General features: G+C 38.5%; 1 protein-coding gene across 1 annotated transcript; it reads right to left on the bottom strand.

The window, feature by feature from the left end:
- Window positions 1-290: 290 nt before the first annotated feature.
- Window positions 291-10542, bottom strand: arrdc1a (arrestin domain containing 1a). Its single transcript, XM_031749802.2, has 8 exons — window positions 10345-10542; window positions 7571-7681; window positions 7269-7319; window positions 4950-5104; window positions 4304-4486; window positions 3477-3653; window positions 2564-3098; window positions 291-1394 (listed from the first exon to the last, which is right to left on the bottom strand). The coding sequence occupies exons 1-8, from the start codon at window positions 10460-10462 to the stop codon at window positions 1357-1359; spliced, it is 1368 nt and encodes a 455-aa protein (XP_031605662.1). The 5' UTR covers window positions 10463-10542; the 3' UTR covers window positions 291-1356.
- Window positions 10543-11094: the final 552 nt, after the last annotated feature.

Genomic DNA, 11094 nt, shown 5'->3' with positions numbered 1-11094 from the left:
AGTTTTACAAAGTGTTTCCAAAAACCTTCAGTGGCACATGAAACATTTTGCAAACTCCAGGTTTTTGGCAACCAGTGATGACAAAAACAAAACAAAACAAAACAATGGGCCATGCGGATTCTAACTGCCTCAAACTCTACACTGCAAAAAACAAACACATGGACTCTGTCAGGTTATTAGCAGGAATATAGGCAAGTTAGCAAGTGGTGGGTGAAAATGACCGGTTGGTGTAACTGCATTCCTTTAAAATGGGTCTTAAAAAAAATGCTTGAGTCTTAAGTATGACACAATTTATGGGTTTCACAGGTTTATTAGAATCCAAACAGTAGTTGGAAGTCGGAACAATAAATAAATGGTCTTTCAGCATGCTCAAGTGATTTAACAAAGAAATATGAAGACAAATCTCAAGTGTTATTCATTATGAAGGCCCAAATAAAACCTCAGGTCACACCTGCCTTATTGTGGAACAACTAAAAGGCACATACAGAACCAACATATAATGCAGGTGACATACATTCAGTAGTGAAAAAGAAGGAATACGCAACCCCATTGGTCATTTACTTTTATGTCCTACAGCACAAGACATGAAAGTAAATGCCTTAAGAGATGGAGATCTGGCTAAACTCCACCATACCATGTCCTCACAGAGCTATATGTAGACAGCTTACAAAAGGAACATTGCTCGTTTAACACCATCACAAATCTGCAAACTGATTAAAAGCATATCAAAACAAAAACAAAACAAAACACTTTCTAAACAAAGCATTTCAAGAAGATAAGGCGACATCATCTGTTTCATTTCAAATCCTACAGTTTAAATTTGGAATGACATCAAGCTAATTAAATTCTGGACTTGTTTTCAATTATATTATATTATATTATAAAAAACTAACATGACATCACAGATGCTATTTAAGATATTTTTAATAACCCACAATTTAAAACTTTAATATTGTACAACCAAGTAAAATCTAGCTTCTCTCACCTTTCATTCAATGTGCTAAAAGCATATCAAATCTGTTTTTTTTAAAAGGACTGGTGACATGCTGCAGAAAGGATTCCTCCTTTGATAACTGAAGACACTTGTTCACCGCGCGGCCACTTTTGATCACTTTATCAAAAAAAGGATTTCTAAAAGCGTAAAGTAAAAATCCCCTCATTACACCAGGATACACTAGGTTTCATGTGTATTGTGAATGTCTTTCTTTCTTTTCTTTTTCTTTTTTTTTTAAACTTTTTAAAATGGCAGGACTCTTATATTAGAAATGCGGCAACTTTATACATGAACTTCACCTCAACATTTTGTTGAATATCAGTTAATCGTTTGTCATCCTGGTTTCTTCTTCTTTGTCCATCTCATGTGTTGCAGCTCTCATTGTAAGGAGGAGGAGCCTCTGACACACACACACACACACACACACACACACACACACACACGCACACACACACACACGTTAATATTTACACACTGTTTAATACCACACTTTATATATTGCCACACAACAAGCAGTATGAACTAGGTCCTTGTATTCCGATTGACTTTGTTCAATCCGAATACACTCTTGTTTGGAACACATTAGTAGCTGTGGTTCTCCTGATGGATCAAATTACTGTATCTATTTTCACAGCATGAAGCTAGTTGGGTAACTACACTTTATCCTACAACTGGACTTTCCTATATGTGAATTTGTAGAGCAATTCAATCTCCTTCTATTAATTTCCTTAAGAGTACTGCTCTGGGGAAGAGCCGTATTGATTCTGCAAAGAGCCACACCCATGGGATTGCTGAGCAACACCACTAACACCTTGCAGTGACTGTAGCACACCAGAAACTTTTACTGAACTAAGTTGGGGGTCATGAGACCCTGTTTTTTCTGGTGAACAGGAATGAGCTCATAATACTTTACAATTAGTAAGCCATTCCACTCCACCAACATGAATTCCTATTCCAAAGAATTCCATGCAGATTGGGATTTTAAACTAGATGCTATACTGCACAAAGGTACAAAACATTCCTACAGACTATGACATAATATGAAGCATGGTGGAGGGATCATCATGGTTTGGGCTGCTTTGCTACCCAAGCACCTGGAAGTCTTTCAATCATTAAGGGGACAATAAATTCAAAATTGCAGCAAGAGGTTTCAAAGGCCCCAGAATATCCAGACCGGTTGCTGGTAAAACCATCATACAGCCATCTATTTATGCTCGCACAGGTAGCCACTGTAGTATTTTCCCAAAAGATAAGCGTTGCTATTGAGACCTTCACATCGATGCTGATATAGGAGAAATCAAAACTGGATGTCAGAGTCCTGCCTTAACCATTAGTGTTGCATGGCCTAGGACTGTTCAGTCGAGTCCAAAGTCTAATAAGCAGCTCCAGGAACCATTACTTAAGGAACTTCTAGGAGTAACTAAGGGTTCATTAAAGTTGTTCCAGTCGATACTGTGAGTAATTACTCAGTGATCAGGCTTGAACCATGGCTGAAATTTTTTGTAACTAATTAAAAAGTAGAGTCTACCGATTTCTAGAGCAACAGTGGTGGATTGTGTGGCAACTGACCTTTTGGATAATCTGAAGTGCTGTAGTCTGGAGGCAGGCTCTGCGGTGTTGCCACTGAAGTGGTACTATTCAACAAGGGGTAAAGACTTGTGGTCCCTATGGACCCACTAAATCCAGGCCCGTTGGGTGCTGCAGCTGGTCCGACTGGCTGCTGGTTTTGAGGAAAAAAGAGGCCTGGTGCATAACTAAATGCATTGGGTGACACCAGCTGAGATTGCCGCTTGTTTTGGAAGTCCTCATTCATCAAGGACCCTCCCTCTGCTCCTGAGTGGTACTCAGCTGGAGGAGCGCTGGGGGAATTGCGGGAGGATGCCCTAGAGCGAGGGGCAAGACGAGGAGCAGGTTTTGGGGCTGGACGAGGGGGCAAGGTGGGTGAGGAGGCAGAAGTGGATGTTTCTAGTGTTGAGTCAGAGGCTGGCGTATCCTCAGTGGAAGGAGAAGATGCTTTTTTGGAAGGCCGTTGTTTTTTGTCTAATGAGACGTTCCCAATGTGGATGGGTAGTGTCAGCATGACGTCAGGAGACTTCAGACACACCTAGTTCATCAGCAGAACAAAAAAAACAATGTCGGTTGGTGGAATAGACTGGTCTCTGATTTTCATTTTTTGTCAATATTAGTGGATTAAATCTGCTTTGTCAGTTGGTCAAAAGCTTAAATCAGCACAAAATCACATTTGTTTAGACTATGGGAGCTTTTGGCTCTTAGGGATTACTAGGAATTGGTTGTCACTGACCTGATTATTCAAAACCTTGGCTAAACATTGGGATCATCATTTAAACACACATACCCACACATTCAGCTATCCTCATGCTTACAATATCACACTATGACATAATTGAAAATGGTTACTCATAATTTTTCAGACAGGACAAAGCAATACTGAGTATGTAACAGAGAAGGAATATGAACCTACTTTGACATAATATTCGATCTTTATAAGCTCACAGCCAGCGAGGGAGGACTGAGGCAGGGGAGGAACAATGATCTGCTCCTTCCACTCCACCTCTTTGCCAGCTTTCACCACGCCTCCCTCCACCTCCGCTATTGTTCTCACATCATGGGTCGGCTTCTTCGTCTCATAGGTTACTCTCTGAAAACATACGACCATGGACAGTCAGAAACTGGGATCACTGTGTAGTGACTGCAAAATACAGGCCAAAGTCAGTGTGTGATCTCACAAATAGGCTTCTGGAAGAATGGTCAAAATTCTCATAAGCACACTACTAAACATTGTGGAAAGCCTTCCCAGAAGAATTGAAGCTGTAATACCTACAAAGCCTAGGCCAACATCATATTACAACCCTATATATTAAGAATGGCATGTCAGTTAAGTTCATACGCATGCAAAGACAGATGAACAAATACGTTTGACAGCATAGTGTAGATAAATCTTGAACTATAAACACCTTGAGGCAACTGTTCTTGTGGTTTGATGCTATATAAACGAAACTAAATTGAAGTAAATTCAATTAACTTATAGAAGAAAATGGCAGAAGGGCTAGTCCTGCTAAATGTGAGCAGGACTGGTAGTAGCTAGCAATAGTAAATTTAGAAACTGTTACTCCTATAGTGTCAGACTCAAGTTTGGTCTTCTGTTGGGTTTATCCAAGCACCCATCATATTTAGAAGATATAGAAAATATGTTTAAAACATGGTTTGTAAATGTAAAAACAACACTAAAAGTGAGAAAACTAATACCAGAAGATAAACGGAGTTAAGAAGGAGATGTAAAGTTCTAACCTGCATCAGACTGGCTGCCATGTTGCCGGTGTTCTTCCCAGATTGGTTGTGGATGTTGGCGGTCACCTGAATGATCTCTCCTGGTGTGTAACCCTTCATGTGCGTCTGAGCCCTCAAGACTATTGTGCCAGTTTTCATCAACATGTAGGTGAACTGCTGAGTCACTGCAGATGAGCAGGTTCCCTATATGGGTCATGGCAAAAGACACTTTCAATAGTATAATTGACTTTAAATTAATTTGGTGAATCTAAATGCCAATAACTACAAAACAAAGCAAATAACACTCAAACCATTTCTTCTCTAGTTATTCAAAAGATTAGAATTAACGGTTCACACAAATGCAGAACTCTAGATTCCCTATTTATTGCATTTAGTTGACAGTTCAACTGCACACCTGCTCTTGATCAGACTATACCTCTTCCTTGTCCCATTTTTTTCAGCTCTGCACCTGCCCCATGAGATGAGAAGGATGTGCATGTTCTCTTGTGTTCTTTATCCAGTTATCCAAAAATCTAAAGTTTGTGGATTAATTGCTGTTTATCAGAAATAGTTCCAAAGTGTTAGGGTTGGTCCAAGACTAACTAACTCAATGTTTAGGACCAACCATTCAGGGACTGAATACAGACATACAGCTATAATGTCTCACCCATATATCTGGCACTTCATTCAGGTTCAGAAGGCTTAGCAGGAAGAAAGCTTTCTCTGTGGTGTAGTCCTTGGAAAATCGTGGTGTGTCAATAAAAGCCCTCACTCTGTAAATGATCCTTCCATAGTTGCCTTCAAAAGATGTTGGAGCAGTGGCTATGAGGAAGAAGTAAACCGTGTTAGTTTGTAGTTATACAGTAGTGTGAACTACAGTTGTTTTTAAAAGAGTCACAGCACAGTTTTTGCAGAAAGATTGAAGAGTACCCAAGAGCAGGGATATTTTTTTCCCCCAAGCGGCCACAATATTAGTGATCTGTCATTTTAGATTTAAATCCTTTTAATGTCTGGAAGGGATGTTTTAGTAACTCCTCTAAAATGTGTTAAACCTGAAGTAACAAACATGTTGAACATGAAGACTATAAAGAGATATTTGTTGAAAAATGTAGGGACCAAAAGAAAACATTGTGAGAATAAATACTCAAGTAAAATACAGATACCTCAGAATTGTTCTTAGGTATAGTAACAAAGTAATTGTATTTTGTGCTGTGTTTAATTAACCTACATGTACAACTCTGGTTTAAAACACTGTGAAAATGTAAGCAACTTCGCTTTCGGTTTGTGTTTTTGTCTATAACATAAAGTAGTATAGACATGGTTTCTGTCAACACTCTGACCCTAGTCCTTTAATGAAGCTGTATAGTTCTGATACTGTGTGCACAAACAGTAATAACATTAATATTGGTAGTAGCATAACTTGCAGGGAAACAACTGCCTATTTTGGGGCACCAAACATTTGAAATAGCTTTCACTGGATTTGACTGACAAAATCCATGGAGCCGCTGAACTGAATTTAAAGCTACAATCCATCCAGATTAATTCCAAAATAGCTGCTGAGTTTTGACACCTGTTTCCAAAAGAACTATGGTATTAATTTATAAAGTATAGAGCTCTTCTCTTTATTAACCTTCCATATCTTGACAAATACAGAAACAAACAAACAAACAAACAAAAAAACCCAAACAAAACAAAAAGAAACTTCCTAGGCACCTGCCAGCACTCTAGGGGTGAAAGCAAGAAAGCTGAATGATTCATATCAGATTCACAAAAAAAAGAAAACTGGCTTGACTGGTTCTGAGTTTCTGTGTTCCTAGCTACACTTCACCAGACAAATGTCATCTTACAGACACGCACCTCCACAATGACTAAACACTATTGCCTGTGTTCTATTGTGTAACAGCCCAAAAAATTCAACACAATGTATAGAAAGGAAGTAAAGTATTTTATTTCAAGCAACAGTTTTGGCACTGAATAAAAGGTTAACAAATCTTCAGATGGTGATGCTAAAATATTTCCTCATTATTCAACTGTCTTGTCATCTTTATGTAAGGTTATCATAAGAGTCCATAACAATTAATGGTGTAGTCGGACTCTCAAAGATTGCATTGTTATGAGTCAGTGGAACAAACTGTATACTACTGACATCACAGTAACCATTACAGGGATGGTAGTGGAAAGCATACACCTGTCTCTTCTTAGTTAGACACCATCATGGCACCTCATTCAACTCATGTATACGCTCTGCAATTTTGGCTCGTTCCAGAAAAAAAGATGACTGATGGCAGGCTATAACGGCCAAATTATCTGTTGTGGTGGCCCCAAAACGAGAATTGCCCTGTCACTAGTGATGGACAATGTTCCCTCTAAGCTGCGCACGTGCGCAATTGCGCACTGCTGGCACGGTCTCTGCGCACAGAAAATCTGCATTGCGCACAAAAAAAAAAAAAAAAATCTAACCTGAATTGGCTGCTCCTGTATGGGATCAGAACGATGCCACCTTATCCCATAGTCCAGCCAATAATGCGATTCACATTCGTATATATGCAGCTAATCAACGTCGTTGACAGGCTATGACAGCGTCCTTATGTGCCGACACCGGTGTTTTAGCTAGCAAAGCTGCGTGGCTGATGTGGAGTGAAGCCACGATAATGACAACGTGTACAACCATTGGAGATGTGAGCAGGACAGACGGAACAATTGACGGAAAAAGTGTGGACTTTATACCAGTTTTTAAATAGTGTTGATAGGCCACGTAAAACCAGAGTTATGATAAAAATATATGCAATGTTTGGTTTTCAATTCAATTTTATTTATATAGCGCCAAATCACAACAGAAGTCGCTTCAAGGCGCTTTATATTGTACAGGAGACCGCACAATAATAGATACAGAGAAAAACCCAACAATCATACACACACACAGCCAGACTGGGAAATGCAAGGGGAAAATAAACACATGCAGAAATATCCCATCAACTTCACCTACCCGGTATGAGAAACTTGAAGGGAAATGTGTGCGTTCCCTCTTTCAGGGTACCTGTTTGGGACACAAAGCACAGAAAAAAATCCTTCGATAGAAATGGTAACAATTGCCCTGTTGTTTCCAAACAGTCAGATATGCCTCAAGGCTGCAGTGGAAAATGAGAATCTGTAGTCTTAACATATTTTCACATGAACCAGTTCCATTTGCAAATTTGTCTCAATTATCACAACAAACCATCTCACAAGGAAGTATTTTGTGGACACTGGACATTTACACACGATTTTAGTTAGCATTTGGAAGCACACCTTTGTCTGCCACTGAGATCGTGCTGTTGAAGTACTGCTCTTCCATCGTCCATGCTGTGTCATTGACCTTATTGGTGATGCCGCAGAAACCATTGCAGTTCACTTTGATAGCTGCAGAGAAGAAAATACTCAAGTTTAACTACAGACAATTCTTAGCAGCCACAGCAGGAAACACTTTTCGTAATCAGTCATTTCCTCAAGGGTGTGTTATTGATCTGTTTAATGGCATGTTGCTCCAGATTTATACAACATCCATATGTGCAAAAGACCTGTAATAAACACCCTTCAAGACAGTTTAGGATGCATTATTTGATTTGGGAAATAGCCTAAGCCAGCTAATGTTTTGTAACAAAAACAGACCGAAAACAAATTACAGGTCAAAAGTATAAACAAAGCCTGACTTTATACCGAAAACCATAATATGCTTGCACCAGATTTTCACCAGATTAGGAAAGTGTTAAAGGCAGTCAAATAATCCACAACATTGACCAACAGTAGATTGTAGTAACAATACAAAGTCTGAAGGTTATTTAACTAGTCTGAATGCTTTAGTACTGTTTTAATGTAATCCTTCATTAACAGAAACAAAAGTAATCATTACATAAAATCCAGGTCCTACATTCTATGAACATAAAGAAATACCCCAGCTTTACAGCTTCAAGCAGGCCAATCAATGTTAGCCAAATTTGTTTATATTTTGTTCATACATCATTACTTATTTAAGCAGTTTTGTGCTGTTACTGGCTTTGGAGAACCATCTCGATTGAAAAACAAGCTAATAAGTAATATGGTTTGTTATAATAATGACTTACCAAGAAGTTTGTGCTTCAGCTTTTGTGATTAAAATTTTAGAATTGGGTTATTGTGTCTATTACTGAATGCAAATTAAATTTCACGTTTCACCATATGCTCAAAGTAAAGACACATCTACCTCTGAAAAAACATACCAGCAACAATAATACCTGCTAATAATGTCCAGGATTTACAGTGTGGTAATGTTTGGTCCAGAAATTAAATGGTTGACATCAAGGTAAGAATGTCCATCTTTTCAATACAGTCTGTGGTCTAAATACATGTTGTCATATTCCCAATTTTAAGTCACATAAAAATGTTCAAAATGTTCTCAGTAACACATTTGTGTTGACAGCAGCAGAAGAAAGCTTTGCTTTGTTGTCCAGGGGCACACTGCTTAATGATGGTGTCACATGAACAGAATGAAGAGTGCCAAAAAAGTTTAGAATATTAAACAAAATCTTTAACCTTTACCAGTCTCAAGAAATCCCAAAACAGAACAAAACATATGAAAAGTTGTTTGTAGGTTCTTCAGTAAACTGGCTGTTTAAGTGAATAGTGGTGAGTGGAACTAAGATTTTTATTGCAGTGTTAATATTTTTTCAGTGGCGGGTCTCATCACAGTACTTAAAATTGTTCAATATACCATTAGTATTTTAAACGGTCAAACTGTAGCATGTAGCATAAGAGATCTTGAGCAGACAGTCCAACCAGCTTTACCTGAAGAGGAATGTAAACAGACCAGAGGCCTTGCAAGCATTCAAAGTAACACTCCAAAACACAAAGAAGCCACTCAGCAGGTTGAGAGCTACAAAGACGTAGAAGAAACCTTTCCCTTGCAGTCTGCATTCAAATGTGTTGCCTTTTATAGTCCTTGTTGGCACAGTAGAACCTTTTAAATGTTAAATATCCCAAATAAGAAGAAAGAATAAGTGCATTCAGATGGATGAGATGTTGCTTTGGAGAGCAATCTGGACAATGACACTCACTTTTCCTGTTTCAAGTTTCATTTTGGTCTCTTGATGACTGTCTTAAGTACGTTTTCCAATGGATTAAAATGTACAGTTTGACTATACAACACTATAAAATAAATAAAACAAGAGAACCAAGACACTGCTCAACCCCAGTGCATTACTTTAGAGAGTCCCTTCAGAGAAGGGGGCCTTGACACAGAGCCAAAACTGGAATAAGGCAGCAAAGTGATATTAGTATTTAGTACAGTCGCCTCACAAAAATGTTCCTGGTTAAAATCCTGGCTGGTGCTTTTCTTTGGGGACTCTGATGCCTGTGTGGGTTTCCTCAAGTTAGTTTTCAGTAAAGTTTTCACCAAAGCCATGCATGTTAGGTTAATTACTCATTTTAGATTGAATATCAATGTCGGGTAGGTAAAATGAGGTGTATAGAATACAGTGCTGCAATAATGTATAATTAAACTTATTTTCCGAGCTAATCTTTCAACTTTTAACTAAATTTAAACTACAAGTAACATAAAAACGGTAAGAAATCTATGCTTATAAAGCTGATTAGGACTGAGGAGTTTAACTAGGAATCATGTTAAACAAATTATAAACTATCAAAACAGAATATTTACATAGTCCAAAATAAAGGTATTTTGTTGTAATTTAATGAAAGACCGTCAATTTTTTTGTTTAGGATAGTTTGGGAAATTGGGATAAAACATTGAATTAAGTGTTACAAAACACAGAAGCAAATTTCCCATTAGGCCTCATTAAACATTTTCCACTGAATCAGTGTGTAGGGCTACACCGCGCTAAACGGCCACTAAAAAAATCACATGTAAGTTATTAGAACCACAAACACAGAATACCACAGGATGGCTTTTCAACCTCTGAGTTATCTTCAAATAGGAGAAGCTATTTCTAAAACGAGGTGTAGGAATTACGACTCGTTAACAAATCACCTCACTTCCTCGTTTCTCGAGGTCGACGTTTTCCCACCTGCTGAGCGCAGATGGCTCTTACCTTTACACTGCAGCGGTTGGCCCAGTTTTACTGTCACGGTTCCAGAGATGGACTCTCCCGGACTGTACACTTCTTTGTTTTTCTCAAAGGCAATCTTAAACTCCTGAAGCTTTCCCATTTTCTCACCCGACGGAATGCGAAACAAGACTGAAAATCACCTGTGCGTACCGACAACAGCACGCACTTTTACCACTTCGTCCCCACCCCTTTTAATGACGTCATGTTCACCGGACAAACGTTACATAAAAGACTGTTTTTTCAGGTTTATTAATAACGAAGTTGTCTCTTAGCATATCTCTTAGCATAAAACAAGTAAAGTTTTCCAAATGTTTCATTTTCTTTGCCCAGTATCATATGCCTGAAAATATCTACATTAATAAAAACCCATTACCTGTAGCATTCACAGCCTCTGTATTCTCATCGTAGATCAACTCCCAGAACTTAATGGCTGAAGGAGAAGGACCGCCTCACAACCATTAGCAATTCCAGAGTGTTTTTTCCCCCAGAAACTGGGAAGCAGAATTGACGCAGAGTATCTACACACAACATACACCATCAGACCAACTGGTGAACACTTAAAAACTGTTAAATTAAGGATTACTTTATTAATCCCCTGGGTACGGTTCCTCCGGGAAATTCAGTGGTGTCATTCAAAATGACACACTTTTTACATTAACACAGCTGAATGAAGTATGAGCCAGCTGAGGGGCAACTGTCACATTTACGATATTTAACTATTCTCAGTGATAT

This window comes from Oreochromis aureus, linkage group 12 (assembly GCF_013358895.1).
Source record: "Oreochromis aureus strain Israel breed Guangdong linkage group 12, ZZ_aureus, whole genome shotgun sequence".
In the NCBI taxonomy this organism is placed as follows: Eukaryota; Metazoa; Chordata; class Actinopteri; order Cichliformes; family Cichlidae; genus Oreochromis; species Oreochromis aureus.
The sequence above is the reverse complement of the archived record's forward strand: the minus strand, read 5'-3'. Positions and strand labels throughout refer to the sequence as shown.